The sequence below is a fragment of the Plecotus auritus genome (genome assembly GCF_963455305.1).
Source record: "Plecotus auritus genome assembly, chromosome: 3".
NCBI lineage: Eukaryota > Metazoa > Chordata > Mammalia > Chiroptera > Vespertilionidae > Plecotus > Plecotus auritus.
Genome location: NC_137772.1, coordinates 131,338,397 through 131,356,582, shown reverse-complemented (window position 1 = coordinate 131,356,582; position 18,186 = coordinate 131,338,397). Strand labels below are relative to the sequence as shown.

The 18,186-nt window shown below is 38.3% G+C and overlaps 1 protein-coding gene across 2 annotated transcripts in view; it reads right to left on the bottom strand.

Annotated features, from left to right (window-relative positions):
• The window catches only part of KDM5A (lysine demethylase 5A), a 109,239-nt gene that overhangs the window by 59,539 nt on the left and 31,514 nt on the right, over nucleotides 1-18,186 (bottom strand). For both annotated transcript variants that reach the window (XM_080661401.1, XM_080661402.1), the window contains exons 6-11: nucleotides 12,907-13,012; nucleotides 11,687-11,778; nucleotides 10,932-11,090; nucleotides 8,682-8,801; nucleotides 7,611-7,769; nucleotides 2,011-2,192 (exon numbers count right to left, since the gene is read on the bottom strand). In XM_080661401.1, coding sequence (XP_080517527.1) covers nucleotides 2,011-2,192; nucleotides 7,611-7,769; nucleotides 8,682-8,801; nucleotides 10,932-11,090; nucleotides 11,687-11,778; nucleotides 12,907-13,012 — 818 coding nt within the window. The remainder of the gene's footprint in view (nucleotides 1-2,010; nucleotides 2,193-7,610; nucleotides 7,770-8,681; nucleotides 8,802-10,931; nucleotides 11,091-11,686; nucleotides 11,779-12,906; nucleotides 13,013-18,186) is intronic.

Here is an 18,186-nt window from a genome sequence, read left to right as displayed (position 1 = left end):
CTGCCTCCTGCACACCTCCTATTGGGGATATGCCGGCAACCAAGGTACATGCCCTTGACCGGAATCGAACCTGGGACCTCTCAGTCCACAGGCCAACCCTCTATCCACTGAGCCAAATGGGTTAGGGCACATATGAACTCTTTAAGGTGCATCAGTAAATAGTGTCTTCAAACAGGAAAGATGCTACATGAAAAGTACACACTGTTCCAAAGGATACTGACATACCTCAATTCACAGATCCACTGAACATTCTAATTATTCCCATAATGATGAAAGTAAAAGTCAATGCTTTCTAGAATACCTTTACATAACTTCATTCAGTTTAATTTTACTATCCAAGGAAATAAGACAAGGCTAGAAATTGTTGAAACCTTCTATCTATAAATATTAAGGACCAAAAACTTGCCATCATTAATGTACTGTGCACTAGAGTTGTGGGCTTGATTTACAATACCAAGTTGTACTCTTAGGAAATGGATTTAATTTCCTAAGAGCACTCATGCTATTTATAGAATAGTTCAATTTCTTAATCCCATTACAATTCATAGTGCCATCGCTAATAGAACTTACTATAACAATGAAAACGTTCTATATCTGTACTGGCCAATACAGGGGCTTCTAGTCACATGTGACTATATAAAGCACCTGAAATGTAGTTAGTGCAATTAAGGAAGTAAATTTTTTATTTTACTTTTTTTTTATTATTTAAAGTATTACAAATAGTAGTACATATGTCTCTTTTTTTTTCCCAATTGACCTTCCCCCAGCCTCCCCTATCCCCTGGCACATGCCCTCACTCCCCTCCCAGTGTCTTGCGTCCACTGGTTATGCTTACATACATGCATACAAGTCCTTCAGTTGATCTCTTACCTCCCCCCGCCCTCCAACCCTCCCCAGCCTTCCCACTGAAATTTTTTATTTTACTTAATCTTTTTGTTTGTTTGTTTTTGTTAATTCTCACCAAAAGATATTTTTTCCATTGCTTTTTTAAAGGGAGTGAAAGAGGAGGAAGAAGGAGAGAGAGAAACATCAATGTGGGAGACACATCAACCAGTTGCCTCCCACATGCACCCCAGCCCACCCCAATCGGGGAGCAGGGAGGGAACCCAAAACCCAAGTGCCCTTGACCAATGGTGCGTAGGCCAATGCTCTAACCCCTTAGCAACAACAGCCATGGCTATTTTGCTTAATCTTAATTAATTTAAACAGCCACATGTGGCTAGCAGCTATCACATTACACAGAATAGTGATAAAGTAGAGCATGAGAACAACTAGAGTTTTCCATTGCAAATGTGATCTAAGTAGTAGTTCAGAAATGAAGAGAAAAGTATCATTTAGTTAAGCTAATACTGGACGAGGATCTAAATAAGCTGTTGGTAAGATACTAAAAAATTCAACAAAATAATTTAATGAATATATACGTAACTTGGGCAATTCTAGGGAAAATGTCATATAAAAAGAAAAAAAACACTTAAAATTTTCAAATACTTCGGAAGGTTTAATCAGATCTTAAGTATATAAACTTTGACCATTCTGCCTTGCATATCAACAGATATGCCAAAGTAATTTTCATATGTACCAAACAAGTATCATTTGGTCTAAAACTCTAAGCTCCTGGGCATGCACATACTTTAAAAGGGAAGATGTCTAAGATGCTGTATCCTTAGACCACTATATTTCTCTAATATATTATCCTACTTTAAAAAAAATATATTTTTATTGATTTTTCTTTTAGAAAGAGAGGGACAGAGAGAGACACATCGATTGGATGCTTCCTGCAATCCCCTACCAGGGATCAAGCCCACAACCCAGGCATGTGCCCTGACCAGATATCAAACTGGCAACCTTTAACGCATAGGACGAATGCCCAACAAATCGAGCCACAGGGCTGTGATGCTACTTTTTGATAAAAAATACTTTAAATTCAGCTCTCCACAATAATATAATCTAAGATTAGTAAACTTCAAAAGGTTACTAAGTATGAATGCTGTTAACAAAGATTATACATACCAGTGCAAGTAATTGATGGAATAACTCCAGTGATCTTCAATGTGCCAGCAAAAAGAAGAGAAACACATTCCCACATAGAGCCATGGTACTTTCATACCTGAGATGTCTACATTAATATGTGCAAGAACAGACTGCTCAAGGACAGGCATGTTATTCAAGTTCCAACCAGAAAGTGCATATTCCTATAAAGAAAAAAATGTAAATGAGAGATCAGAGATGGCCAGTGGCCAACAGAAATCTCAAATCAAAAAAAATAAATAAACCTTTTATATTTACAGTAAGCTACTCCACAGAATCTGTTCTCTTTGCTCTCACAAAGATATACCTAAATATTTACCTAAATATACCTAAATATTTAATCCTATCTCCTCTTTAGGTGGTATTTAGATTTCCTTTTAATTATTTCAGATAACTCTGGTTCATTCTGAAGAAAATAAACAAGGCTTTTTATTACTCCCTCCAGCTCACCAGTAAAATAGTGTGAGACTAATTTTCATAGGTCACTATTTTTTCCCCAAAATAGCATAACATCCCAAAATGTCTACCACTACATTTTTAGAATGGTACCAGATATTGAGGACATAATCAGATACATAATCCTGAATTTGATAAATCCTGATTATTAGGTAAATTATAATAACAAAACATTTGTTTCATAGATGAATTCAATAGAAAAAAGAATTTCCAGTTTCCAGAAATAACAAAAGGAAGCAGAGCCAGAATGAAAAAAGAAAGCAGTTGTCTGACTTTTCATAGAAGTTTCTAACTGAATATAAGCACTAGGCTTATATTCAAACACCCACCCTAAAGCCATATGAGGTAAAGACTTAAAAGTTCTTATGCTAGTGAAGAGTAGTTCTCAAAGCTGCGTCTAGGGAGCCCAAAACTATTTCAGGGGATCCACAGATTCAAATTATTTTCATAATAATTCTAAGACATTATTTGCCTTTTTCACTATCATTCTTGCAGGGATGCAGTGTGAATTTTCCAGAGGAAATATGTGATATCGCAATAATTGAATATAGAAACAGAAAACAGAATCCAATTGCCTTCCACTGGAAGGTTGATAACTGTTGAACATAGATGGAAGGAAGGAATTACATTATTACGTTTATTTTTATACATCTGAGACTTTCCATAATACAGGGTTTAAAAATAAAACCCTCAATGTAAGAGGTTAAACAGCCAATGACAAAACTGAAGAGAAAATCTGTAAACTAGATAGATTTGAGGATTTCATCCATAATGCACCACATAGAAATGAAAACTATAAAAGTGTAAGTAAGAGTCAGAGAAGCCCTGGTCAGTGTGGCTCAGTTGGTTGAGCATTGTCTCATGCACCAAAACGTCACCATTTGATAGCCAGTCAGGGCACATGGGGGGCAAGGGGGCTCAAGCCCCAGTAAGGGAGCATTGCAGGAGGCAGCAAACAGATGTTTCTCTAAATGTCTCTCATTCTCTCTTCCTCTCTCTAAAATCAATAAAAACTTATTTTTTTAAAAAAGAATCACAGAGGATAAAATAAGGAAGTTCAACATAGGTTTAACTAGAATTCCAATAAAAAAATAATAAAGAGATATGATTCTTACCCTCAAAATGCTTCGAGAGAGAGAGAGAGAGAGAGAGAGAGAGAGAGAGAGAGAGAGAGAGAGAGAAAGGCTTTCCAAAATACTATTCAATATGTTTTTAGTTGGTTGATTAGCTGGTTGGCTGAAAAAATAATGAATCTAGTTGAAGAGACAAGGCCTACATACAGAAGTTCCAAGACAAGACAAGGCAATATATATTAAACTCCAAATACAGACAAAAGAATAAATTCTATAGTTCTTCAGAGGACACCAAAATACTATCATCATGGGTTTGGATTGTTAAGAAAAATTCATGGAAAATGAAGAACCTGAATAGAACTTGAAAGGATAGATCAGATTTGAAGGTAGATAGACAAAATATACTGGTCTGGCTAATGAAGGGGCAGTAGAATATTCATACTCAGTAATACAGGAAATAAGACTAGAAAAAAGATTGGATCTTTAGTCTTAAGTTTCAAACTAAGAACCCTGAATTTAATCTTACATTCAAAAGGGGGAACAATGCATCTTAAACATTTTTAAACTTTTGATTATAGAAAATCCCATCTAATAAAGAGGGAATATGCTAATTGACCCTCACGCTGTAGCAAAGATGGCAGCACCCACAGCCAGTAAGTAGGGAATATGCTAATTTACTGTCCCGCCCTCAAAGATGGCGGCGCCCACAGCCACAAGATGGCAGTGCCCAGTCCCCTCAGCCCTGCCAGGATGGCAGCCGCGCACCTGCTCCTGGAGTCCCCCAGTCCCCTCAGCCCCACAGCTACCCAGGGCCAGCCCGAGGTGCAGGCAAGCCTCGGATGGTGGCTGCCCAGCCGCCCAGGGCCTGCCCAAGGTGCAGGCAAGCTTTGGATGGCAGCTGCCCAGCCGCCCAGGGCTGGCCCAAGGCACAGGCAAGCCTTGGGTGGCGACTGCCCAGCCGCCCAGGGCCGCCCGAGGCTCAGGATACCAGTGCCTGCCAACTAAAAAAGGCTGTTTAAAGCAATAATTATATTGCTGTGTTGTGTTTATATACTATGTACATACAATGTACAACACACACAAGAGAGTAGGAAATAAAGAGACACTGTTTCAAAGTTGCTATATTTATCAGAATTAGATCAATATAAACATAAAGTAGGTTGTGATAAGTTAAAGATGTCAAATAAAGTTTAAAAAGAAAAAAAAGCTACATATTATAATCCTTAGAATCACTAATTAACTCAAAATATATAGCCAAAAAACCCCAAAGGAATTAAAATGGTATTATGAAAAATATCTGCTCAACACTGAAAAAAACTCATAAAGGAGAAACAAGAACAAAAAGACAGCAGACATAGAAAGTAGCAAAATGGCAGACCATAAATGAACCATGTCCAAAACAACAAGAAAGCCCACTACATGGAAGAACATATTTGCCAATGTTATCTCTGAAAAGGGTTTAATCTCATACAACTTAACAAAAGGAAAATAAACAATCCAATCAAAACATGGGCAAAGGACCTAAATAGACATTTTTCGAAAGAGGATATACAGAATGCCAAGAGACATATGAAAACATGCTCTAAGTCACTAATCATCCAAGAGATGCAAATCAAAACGACAATGAGGTACCATCTCACACCTGTCAGAATGGCTATCATCAACAAATCAACAAATGACAAGTGCTGGCGAGGATGTGGAGAAAAAGGAACCCTCACGCACTGCTGGTGGGAATGCAGACTGGTGCAGCCACTGTGGAGAACAGTATGGAGTTTCCTCAAAAAACTAAAAATGGAACTCCCATTTGACCCAGTAATCCCACTTCTAGGACTATATCCCAAGAAATCAGAAACACCAATCAGAAAGGATATATTGCACCTCTATGTTCATAGCAGCGCAATTTACAATAGCTAAGATTTGGAAACAGCCTAAGTGTCCATCAGCAGATGAGTGGATTAAAAAACTGTGGCACATCTACACAATGGAATACTACGCTGCTGTAAAAAGGAACTCCTATCATTTGCAAAAGCATGGATGGACCTGGAGAGCATTATGCTAAGCAAAATAAGCCAGTCAGAGAAAGATAAATATCACATGATCTCACTCATTTGTGGAATATAATGAACAACATAAACTGATGCACAAAAATAGATCCAGAATCAGAGAAGCATCTATCAGACCATCAAACCTCAGAGGGAAGGCGGGGGGGGGGGGGGGGGGGGGCGGGCAGAGGAAGAGATCAACCAAAGGACTTGTATTCACGTATATAAGCGTAACCACTGGACACAGACACTAGGGGGGTGAGAGCACGAGCGAGGGGGGTTGGGGGGCAATGAAGGGATAAGAAGACATATGTAATACCTTAATCAATAAAGAAAAAAATATATATTAAAAAAAGTGAATAAAATAAATAAAAAAATAAACCATATCAATAATAACATTAAATTTAAAATGGACTAAACACTCCACAACAAAAGACGACATCAGACTAGATTTCAAGACCCAATCACATGCTGGCTATAAGAAAGATGGCTCAAAGTAAAAGAAATAAAAGATATACCATGTAAATAGTATTAAGAGAGCTGAAGTGGCCTGACTGGCATGGCTCAGTGGTTGAGCTTCATCCTATGAACCAGGAGGTCACGGTTCTATTCCCAGTCAGGGCACATGCCCGGGTTGTGGGGTCGATCCTGTGGGAGGTGGGGGGGGGGGGGGGGCATGCAGGAGGCAGCTGATCAATGATTATCTTTCATCAATGACATTTCTATCGCTTTCTCCCTCTCCCTTCCTCTATGAAATCAATAAAAATATATTTTAAAAAAAAGAGAGAGAGCTGAAGTAGCTATACTTTTCATTGTAAATCCTTCTGCACAATATACTTTTAAAAATAACAACAACAACAAACTCTGTATAACTCTTTTAATAGGAGATAAAACTTCTACCCTAAACGGTTTGGCTCAGTGGATAGAGCGTCAGCCTGCAGACTGAAAGGTCCCAGGTTCGATTCCAGTCAAGGGCGTGTACCTTGGTTGCAGGCACATCCCCAGTAGGAAGTGTGCAGGAGGCAGCTGATCGATGTTTCTCTCTCATCGATGTTTCTAACTCTCTATCCCTCTCCTTTCCTCTCTGTAAAAAATCAATAAAACATATTTTAAAAAAAACTTCTACTCACTGCCAATTATAGAGGGAAAGTGACAAGGATAAAAGTAAAGAGAAAAAGAAATAAATGATCATCTTAATTTAGCTTTATACATAGAGGTCATCTTCTATATGATGGGACTTTATTATGTGTTATAATTTAAATGCCTATTTGAAATCCTATCTCCTCAGGTATTGAAGGAAACTAAATTGCAGACCTATCTATGAAATATAATTTTTTAAAAATCTTAAATCAGCCAAAACCGGTTTGGCTCAGTGGATAGAGTGTCAGCCTGCGGACTGAAAGGTCCCAGGTTCGATTCCGGTCAAGGGCATGTAACTTGGTTGTGGGCACATCCCCAGTAGGAGGTGTGCAAGAGGCAGCTGATCGATGTTTCTCTCTCATCGATGTTTCTGACTATCTATCCCTCTTCCTTCCTCTCTGTAAAAAATCAATAAAATATATTAAAAAAAAAAATCTTAAATCACCATCTAGATTTTCAAACAGAAAGAGCTAGGTAAAATTATTTAAATGGGGTTGAAGTTTTAAACTAGTTAAATTGGTTTTTATTTATTTTATTTCTTCTACTATGTAGAAGCAGCCTACAGACAAAGGTCAGGTAATGGTTGAAGGCCACAGATTTGCTCTGGCATGAGCACTATGAGACCCAGGGGACAGGCCGGTCATAAATCCAAACCCACCCATTTAAAATTGGTTTTGAAATGCAAAGTTAAATAATATTTAAAGGTACTTTGAATTTTTTTTAACTGAAAAGTATATTGTCCAAATCTTTCATATTTAATACTTTAAAAAAACATGGTCCCTTATGATTAATGATAAGCGTAGTTTTCTACTATGCAAAGACTAAATCAGCTAGGGGTGAGGAGAAATTTAGACTACTATCTGCTATGCACCTCTTCTTCTGGCAGCATCTTTCTCCGACCATCCTTTACAGGAAATCCACTTCCAAAGTCTTTTGAGGAAATATCAGCTCCATACTCTACAATAACATCTTCTTCAATGCTGCTCACCAGCCGCCAAAATTCCTTTTCTACTAGTTCTGTGGGAACCATCTACACAAAGAAAACAAAGATTAGATATTACTAACTCACTATAACCAGAATCCACTATAACATTAATAAACAGATCAAGTTTAACACAAACCCATGATAAAAAAAACAAAAAACCTTATTCTGTCCCAGAGCTGAAAACACTGGGTCCTAGCCTTTTCCACTGAGGATAGGGAAAAACAAAAGACGACGTAAATGTCCAGAAAAACATAGTGAACTTGAACTGCCTTCTTTTGCAAGATGCTTCCTAATTAGGAAGACTAAAGATGACCTAAGACATCTAAGAGGAAAAAAAAAAAACACAAAAATCAAGGCTTAATTTTAAGAGCTTTGGCAATTTTTTTATAGGGATTTTTAAAAGCCCAAGATCCCACCTGGCCAATGTGGCTCATTGGTTGAGCGTCAACTCAGGAACCAAGAGGTCACGGTTCGATTCCCAGTCAGGGTACAGACCTAGGTTGCAGCCTCAATCCCCGGGGGCAGGGGGGCCTCATGCAAGGAGGCAGCATTGATGTTTCTATCTCTCTATCCCTCTTCCTTCCTCTCTCTCTAAAAATCAATAACAACATTTTTTAAAAAGCCCAAGATTCCCTAGGAAAAGAAGCAAACCTTACATTACAAATAACTAAACAAAAGCAGCAACTACCACAAACTTCATGCTTTTCTATAAAAGATTACTCACAGAAGGCTAGTAAACAATTTTATGATCAAGTATTTTTCTTCACAGGTGAGTGCACACTGCCACATTAGTGAGTGAAAGAAACTGAAACAGATGCTAGGCCCCTAGTCTTTAGATGTGGTGGTCTATCATCTTTTGCATGCTGTCCCTGTTTTCTACAAAATAACATAAATGGAAAGCAAACCAAAAGCTGAGGACTTTATACCTTCCCAAACTGACTACATATAGATACTCACATGGACTGGCATATTGAAATAGTCAGACTTAAAATTATCTGCCATCTCTCCAAAGCTCTGAAGTGTATACTCTCTTACAGCCTGTTCAAATCCAAAGGCTTCTCGAGGTTTATTACACTCCTGGGAAGAAAAAATATCTCAGATTAACTCACTGAAACAGAACTGAACAAAGTATTATGGTTCTCTGATACTACCTTCTTTGATCATTTCCCTAGGTAAAGCTAATCCAATCAACCAAAACAAAACAAGTGTTAATTACTTTCGATATGGAATTAGGAGACAATGTTCTAGAACCTCTCCTGCATTTTTCGCAGTTCTTCCAGTAGGAAAGTGGTAATAAGACACATTTAAACTTTGGAGTCTGGCACTATGACAAACACCAATAGGACTACTCATTTGCATCAAGCCTAGGGATGCCTATCATTCTCAGTATATTAGTGCATCTAGCTGTAGAGAATACAAATGTTCATGGAGGAAGGAGAGATGACGGATAAAGGTGTATCCACTGGATTGCTAGAATATCTAGCTAGAAGAATGTTTTTTTCACACTATCAATCATCATTACAAATATCTTCACACAAATACTCAGTGTAGAACTGCTTCTGAATCATCTAACCTATTTGAGATGAATAAGTAATTCAAGGTCATAAAAGACCTCTGAATCTATCTATATACATCCAGCCAACTCCTTTCCTTCAATATCCTATCACAGTGGTCGGCAAACTGCAGCTCTCGAGCCACATGCAGCTCTTTGGCCCCTTGAGTGTGGCTCTTCCACAAAATACCACGGCCTGGGCAAGTCTATTTTGAAGAAGTGGCGTTAGAAGAAGTTTAAGTTTAAAAAATTTGGCTCTCAAAATAAATTTCAATCGTAGTACTGTTGATATTTGGCTCTGTTGACGAATGAGTTTGCCGACCACTGTCCTATCATATTTTGTTAAAATAAGTAAACAGACTAAGCATTTCATGACAATGACATCATTATAATCTTTCAATAAGAAAATTTATATGATCAAATCAAAATTTGAACAAGCTAACAGTTTATTTGGTAGTATGAAAACTGAATGCATAATACCCAAGTTTTAGAGTTTCATGTCTGATGGGATTTTTTTGTTGTTGTTTTTTAATTTAAAAAAGAAAAATATCCCTAGCTGGTTTGGCTCACTGGACAGAGCATCTGCCTGTGGACTGAAGAGTCCTAGGTTTGATTCCAGTCAAGGGCACATGCCCCGGTTGTGGGCTCGATCCCTAGTAAGGGGGGGCATGCAAGAGGCAGCCGATCAATGATTCTGTCTCATCAGTGATGTTTCTATCTCTCTCTCCCTCTCCCTGCCTCTCTGAAATCAATGAAAAAATATAAATTTTAAAAAAGAAAAAGAAAAATAGAGTATCATACTAAGCGAAATAAGCCAGTCAGAGAAAGACAAGTATCACATAATCTCACTCATATGTGGAATCTAATGAACAAAGTAAACTGAACAAAATAGATTCAGATACACAGAAGCATGGAATAGACTGTGGAATCTCAGAGTGGGTGGGTGAGTGGGAAAGAGATCAAACAAAGAACTTGTATGCATATATGTATAACCTATGGACACAGATAATAGGGTGGTGAAAGCCTTGGGCGAGGGACAGGAGCGAGCTAGAAGGGGTCAATGGGGGGAAAGGAGGAACCTATGTAATACTTTCAACAATAAAGATATAAAATAAAATAAAATAAAATAACGAAATAACCTACAGCCTTTATTTTTATTGTTTTCCAAGAATATGAAAATTCTGAGCAAAAGTCTCATTCATGTGCAGCAATAAACAGTACTGTTAAACCATAGTCAGAAAAAAACTTTGAAAAGCAAGCTGTCACAATACAATTTTTACAGTTCCATTCAATATCTCTCTTTAAAAATTCTGGAGATTTTAAACAGTAAAGAACAAAAACAGAGTGGAAGAAGCTTTTGGGAATGTGTTTACTATATGTGTGTATGCATGTGTTATTGTTCTTAGTTTTAAAAGAATCCTTAGTCCTAACTGGTTTGGCTCAGTGGATGGATTGTCGACCTGCGGACTCAAGGGTCCCAGGTTTGATTCTGGTCAAGGGCATGTACCTTGGTTGCAGGCACATCCCCAGTAGGGGGTGTGCAGGAGGCAGTTGATTGATGTTTCTCTCTCATCGATGTTTCTAACTCTCCCTCTCCCTTCCTCTCTGTAAAAAATCAATAAAATATATATATTTTTAAAATCTCTAAATTGTACCTCAGCAACGCATTTAGGACACCTCCAATCTCCTTTGGGCACATCAGGTAGTGGGGGGATTAAACAAAATGTATGATAGCTGTCATCACATCCATCACACAAAAGCAATTTATCTTCATTATTTCCTCGACCACAAAACATACAAACATAGAGATCAACCTGTTAAAAAACGAAGTAAAATAAAAGTCTATTTTCTATAATAAGTAATATTAAATTACCAGGAACTCCTTAACTGAAACAAAATAATGCTTAATAAAATGTAAATACAACTTATATCCTGAATTTTTAAATAATTGTTCTTAAATAGCTTTTCATAAAACGTCCTAAACTTCCTGAGCTTCTATAGGAAAGTTAATAAGAGTATATTAAGTTATTAGAATAAAGAAAGACTACAAATCTAGGGTACATGAAAGTCAACTTATAGAAATAAAATATACCATGTCATCCTTCCTATAAACAAATACTGTTAGAGAATGAATACTAAGCACTGTCTATAATACAGCTCAAGGATTTACAGATTTATATTTATTCTCTTACTTACTCACAAGTCTACGAGTTAGGGGAACAGTCTATGTATATGGAACAAAGTTAAGATTAGCATTACATAACCAAAGCTGCCAACTTCAGGTTCACCATTAACTCTTCTAACCAAATTAATTAACTAAATGGCATGCTAAGATACTAGAGCAAGGTAAAAAGTACAAAACTAAATAAAAGTAAATCCTTTCCCTCCTGACACATCTCAGAACACTTACAAAGTTAACAGAGAGAGTTCCTTTCCGTTGTCTCATTTGCATGTTAAATGCGTCTGACCTGTTGGTAACTTTTCGTCTTCGGGAGACCTCATCTTAAAATAAAAATAGTTATATAATAATAGCAAAAACTAATGTTGAGAGCTTACTCTGGACCAGACACTATTTAAAATTATTTAAATTAGTTAAAATCTCACAACACTATGAGGTAAAAAACTATTATTCCCCATTGAAGATAAAGAATCTGAAGTACAAAGAAGTTACATAACTTGCCCAAAATCACACAGCCAGTCAATGGCAGATTGGGATTCCAATCCAGGCAATCAAACTCCAGAGATCTTAACTACTAATTCTATACTGACTATATGAAGTACTTATCAGGGACTAATTTAAGACTAGTTTTATGATCACTGCCAGGTAATACAATAATTAAAAGAATGGAAACGATAATCAAAATGCTTAATTCTTAAAACATTATACTGTATTAAGTCCTATCACACTGAACTTTTTGAGAGTGATCCTCCAGAGTTCAGTCCACAATCTGAATTATGAGTTAATTAATAATATCATAAAATGCATAGTTAATATGATTTGTGATTATAGTATTTCATTAAATTCTTACACATTAAAAATAGATCCAATGCAATCTTTGTTAAATTGAGTTTTAAAACTGACATGTACCTACAGGTAAAGATGGAACTTGATCTTTGCATTAGTAATTTTACTAATTAAAACTTTCCAACATGTTAACATGAGATTAACAGGTTTTCCTCAAATGGAGAAGTGTAAAATATATCATGACTTACAGAAAAATATCAAAATTATAGTTAAAATATAAGTCATAAGTTCTCCCCACTATATTTTGATACTAGAGGCCAGAGAATCCTCTATTTCTCCTTGAATTTAAAAATTACAAGACTTAGATCACCAGGTGAAAACCATTAATTTCACCATTCTCTCATAAACTAGCCTTTAGAAACTACAATAAATCTCTGTGCCACATATTAAAACATAGAGGAGGAAAATTTCTCTCCCAAAGTATTATAAAAATTCAACCTAATATGGCTCCTCACACCTTAAATGACTTCTCTAGGAACCAAGTTGCAAGTTTACAAGTCTTAGGAAAATCGCAAGGCAGACTGCAATTCAAATATCATTTGAATCTTGCTATAACCACACTGTTATACCTTATTTCTTTTCATGACCAAACAACAGATTTTTACCTTCTTTATCTTTTGCTCCCATTGCCAGGCCCACGACCTTAGGCCCAGCCCCAAAAATTCGAAGTTTCTTCAGTTCTGTATTTCTATTCATGTCTCCAGATTCTGACTAAAAATAAAAAATAAGACATGTCAGTCTAGTTATTCTGTCTATTCTGATTCATTATTTCTTTGATAAGAAATAATGTTTCAAGGTCCTCTTCAAAAATGAAGAAAAAAAATTATTTAATTTCTTCTCTAAATCCAATCACTGCCTCATTACAACAGTTAAGCACTCGTCATCAAAACACTGTTCAAGCCCTAAATGGTTTGGCTCAGTGGATAGAGTGCCGGCCTGTGGACTCAAGGGTCCCAGGTTTGATTCCGGTCAAGGGCATGTACCTTGGTTGCAGGCACATCCTCAGTGGGGGGTGTGCAGGAGGCAGCTGATTGATGTTTCTCTCTCATCAATGTTTCTAACTCTCTCTCCCTCTCCTTTCCTCTCTGTAAAAATTCAATAAAATATATTTTTAAAATAACACTATGCAACACCCAGATTCCTTTCTACAAAAGAAAATCTTTCATAAAAGCACAGTTGTCAATTAGGTTCTGTCCAGAGACAGACAGTAGTGGTAATAACTGGTTATAATATAGATAATAACTCCATAGTAAGCCTCACTTCTAACTTGCTAATGAACACCAACTTTGATTAGGAAGCAAAACGCCCATCCCACCAGATGAAGATAATTGTTGTAAGCCAATTATGTCAATGCCATTTCTCTTTGCTGGTGATGACCTAGCTAGGGATGGGAATGTTATCTTGGTTTAGCCAACAAAACATAAGGAAAATCTACTGGAAGCCTCTGGGAAAGATTTTCATCCTATATAATAAAAGCCTAATATGCAAATTGTCCCCTCAGGCAGTCGTTCGGCAAGGAGACCAGGAGTTCAACTGCTCACTATGACATGCGCTGACCACCAGGGGGCAGTGCGGAACATGGCGGGGGTTGGCCACACAGTGCTGGCAGCGGGTGACAGTGGAGGCGCTGCCAGCCCCGATGAGCCCCGAGGAGAGCGGACTGTGGCGGGATGGTGAAGCAGGTTAGCAGGCGGCACGCCAGGCCAAGGTGAGTGCGAGAAGGGGCTAAATAACCCTGCCAATCGCTCACAGATGGTGACCAGAGGTGGCGGCAGTGGGGGGCAGGACCACCAACTGGCTCCCAGGCACTGAGGGAGCCGAGCGAGAGTGGCCCAGCCCCGGGCCCCTACCAACCATCCCACAGGCAGGATGGTGGAGCAAATGAGGGGGCGGCACCAGGCCAAGGAAGGGTGCCAGGTGGGGTTGCAGGGCTGCGAGGCTGGGGTTGCAAGCTGGGTTTACAAGGCTGGGGGTGCAGGCTGGGGCCGGATCTCCACAGGCCACCCCCAAGGGACCCCACCGTGCACGATTTCATGCACCGAGCCTCTAGTCTTCTAATAAAAGAGAAAGCTTCTCAAAGAGTAAGCCTTTTTGCCCCAACTTCCTTTCCTACTGCTAGGAGACTCAGGCTGGTGAAAGCATGGTGCTGGACTATACAGCAGCCACACTACAATCAGGAGATATATCATCCATACACTGAAGAAAGCAAAGCAGAAAGATGGAAAGAGGCTGGGCCCTTGAAGATAATGGACAGGTGCTGTTATCAATCCTAGAACTACCTATATCTCTGAAAATTTTATATGCAACATATGTCCTTATGTGAAAACTGTGTTTTTAAAGTTTAAGCTACTATTGTTTGGTATTCTAGTACTTGAAGGAGAGCATCCTGGCGACACTGCCGTTACACCTTGAATTTTGATGAGCCATAATCTCTGAATGGACACTAAGTAAATAATCAAAATTAATTTAAAATATACTTAGTCAAGGTCACCCGGCATGGTTCAATAGTTGAGCATTGACCTATGAACCAGGAGGTCACGGTTCAATTCCTGCTCAGGACACATGCCCAGGTTGGGTGCTCAATCCCCAGTGGGGAGTGTACAGGAGAGCCAATCAATGATTCTCTATCATCGTTGATGTTTCTCTCTCTCTCTCCCTCTCCCTTCCTCTGTGAAATCAATAAAAAATAAATATTTAAATATCACATGATCTCACTCATTTGTGGAATATAATGAACAACATAAACTGATGAACTAAAACAGATCCAGAGACATAGAAGCATCGAACAGACCATCCACCCTCAGAGGGAAGGCATGGGGGGGATCAACCAAAGGACTTGTATGCATGCATATAAGCAGAACCCATGGACACAGACAGTAGTGACGGCATGTGCTGGGGGGAGAGGGGGGGGAAACGACCAGGGAGAGGCCAATGGGGGAAAAAGGAGACATACATAATACTTTAAACAAATAATTTTTTTTAAAAAAAAAAGGTAATCTCACTCTTAGAAAAACTTTTCCTGTAAAATAAACTGCAGGTATTAGGTAATTAATTAATTAAAATATACTTAGCTAATAAAAAATAAACCAGGATATACTACAGACTCCTTTATAAATCTATGGCTACACAACAGCTGACATATGCAAATCAGACTAATAAAGGATGATATAAGAATCAAACCAAACAAATGGCATTTCCAAAATTTATCTTTTAACTAAACTGATTTGGCTATACTTACCAACTTATACAGTTAATCCAATGTTAAATACAACTCTACACATCCTTTACCCCTACTAAAGCAAAGTATACATAATAATAAAAACTAGCAGTATGTGCCATATCAAAATATTTTACTCAGTTAATCCTAACAACAATCTTTATAGATAGGCAATACAGTTCCAAAAAGCAGAAATAAAATTAAAAAAAAAAACATTACCTGATCTTCTTGGAATAAAACAATTGAAATAACAAAATTAAAATCGAAAGGCCCTTTCACCTGGAATTTAACTTTCTATGAAAAAATGATAATTTTTTTAAATGATAATGAAAAGGCTATATATCAGAATCTCTGGAACAAATTAAAGCAGTGATCACAGGGAACTTTATAGTCTTAAACATACCAATCAAAACAAAAGAATAAAAATAAAGAATTAAATTACCAATGGAAAATGATAGGTAAAGAACTACAACAAAAACCAAAAGAACTTTGTGATATTGGATTAGAAGTGGAATTATCAGTATGAACTCAAAATATAAATTCACAATGTCTTTAAAATTTACTTCCCAGCCCTGACCACTAAAAGAGCCTATACATAATGTATCTGAGTAGGAACAAACACACTTTGTGCTCAGATTTTGGTTTCTAAATACCATTTCCCAATAAAACTACACAGGATTCTTTGGATAAATGGCTGATTCCAGGTCTAAAGCTGGCAAGAACACCAGCCTTTTCTGTGCTTAAATAAGTGCTCAAAATCAGATGGAAACATGGTCAAAAGGACATCATGAATCAGCTTAAAGATGCTCCCATTAGCCAAATTTGAAACAAGAAACAAAAGGGCCCAACCAGTGTGGCTCAGTGATTGAGCATCAACCTGTGAATTAGGAGATCACGGTTCCATTCCCAGTCAGGGCACATGCCTGGGTTTTGGGCTCAATCCCCAGTGGGGGGTTGGGAGGAAGGAGGTATGCAAGAGGTGGAAAATCAATAATTCTCTTTCATCACTAATGTTTTTATCTCTCTCTTCCACTCTCCCTTCTTCTCTAAAATCAAGAAAAATATTTTTTAAATATATTTTATTGATTTTTTACAGAGAGGAAGGGAGAGGAAGAGGGAGTCAGAAACATCGATGAGAGAGAAACATCCATTAGCTGCCTCCTGCACATCCCCAGTCCCGCAACCAAGGTACATGCCCTTGACCAGAATTGAACCTGGTACCCTTCAGTCCGCAGGCCGACGCTCTATCCACTAAGCCAAAATGGTCAGGGAGAGAAACATTTATTTTTAAAAAAACAAATAAAAGGTTATAATATAAGACATGTATCAAAAAAATCATGACCTACAGTGATATAAGAGAGAGACAGTCATGGTTCCAAAGGTATAAAAATTCATCAAAATGTAGATTTAATATATACATTTTACTCTATGAAAAAGATAGCTCAAGAAAAAGTATGGGTTGTTCTTTAAAGAAAAAGGATAACTAATAAATATACAAAGAATGACAGAACTAGAAAACCATCCATTTTGCAACTACCAATACAGTAACTAATTCAAGAAAAGATTATTAATGAATGTTAAGATTATTGGATATATCATAACTGGAAAAGAAGTAATTCAGAGGAGAAACCAAGATGGTGGCATAGGTAAACACCTAAACTGCTGCCTCACACAACAATTTCAAAACTACAGCTAAAAGACAAAACAGACATCATCCAGAACCACAGGAAGGCTGGCTGAGTGAAAATTCTGCAACTAGAAGGAAAGAGAAAAGCACACTGAGACTCAGAGGAGCTGTAGGAGGTTGAGATACTGAGACGCGCACACGGAGAGGACTGGCAACTGAGTGCACGGCTGGCTTTCTCAAGCCGGAAGGAGACAAAAGCTCCCGACTGCACTGAACTCCAGTTCCGGGCGAGACTCTGGGGACCCAGACTCATACAGGGTGAAACTGGACTGTCAGAAAAGAGAAAAGCACACTGAGACTCAGAGGAACTGCAGAAGACAGAAGTACCGAGGCGCACGTGCGCAGGGAGGGCGGGCAACTGAGTATACGATTGGCTTTCTCAAGTGGGAGGGAGACAAAAGCTCCCTACTGCGCTGAACTCCAGTTCCGGACGAGACTATGGGGACCCAGACTCATTCGGGAGAAAGTGGACTGTCTGGCTGTGGAAGGAACTCGAGGGCAGCTTTCTCTCAGAGGTGCTTGCAGCGATTACCACAGGACACTGAGACACAGGGGCCTATTAGGGCAGGACTGACGGAAAACCAATGCTGTCTGCTCTGCCCTGAGACTCCACCCCATCCAAGCTGAGCACAGAGGCTTTTGCAAGTCTTGTCTCATAAGGGTGTCTTCAGCACAGAAGTTCTCTCAGCATAGACACAGCTGATTCTCACAGCAAATTGACCTGGAGGTCAATTCCTCACAGTGATACCAACAACAATCAAGGCTTAACTACAAGACTATGCACACAGCCCACAAAGGGGTGCACCAAGAGTGTCCACCTCAGGTAACAGGGGAGGCTAAGCCACTGGGCCCTAGAGGACACCTAGCACAAAAAGAAACTCTATCAACTCAGGGAAGCAGCCAAAATGCAGAAACAAAGAAACAGATCACAAATGAAAGAAATGGAGGAAAGCAAACAACTGGATATAGAGTTCAAAACCA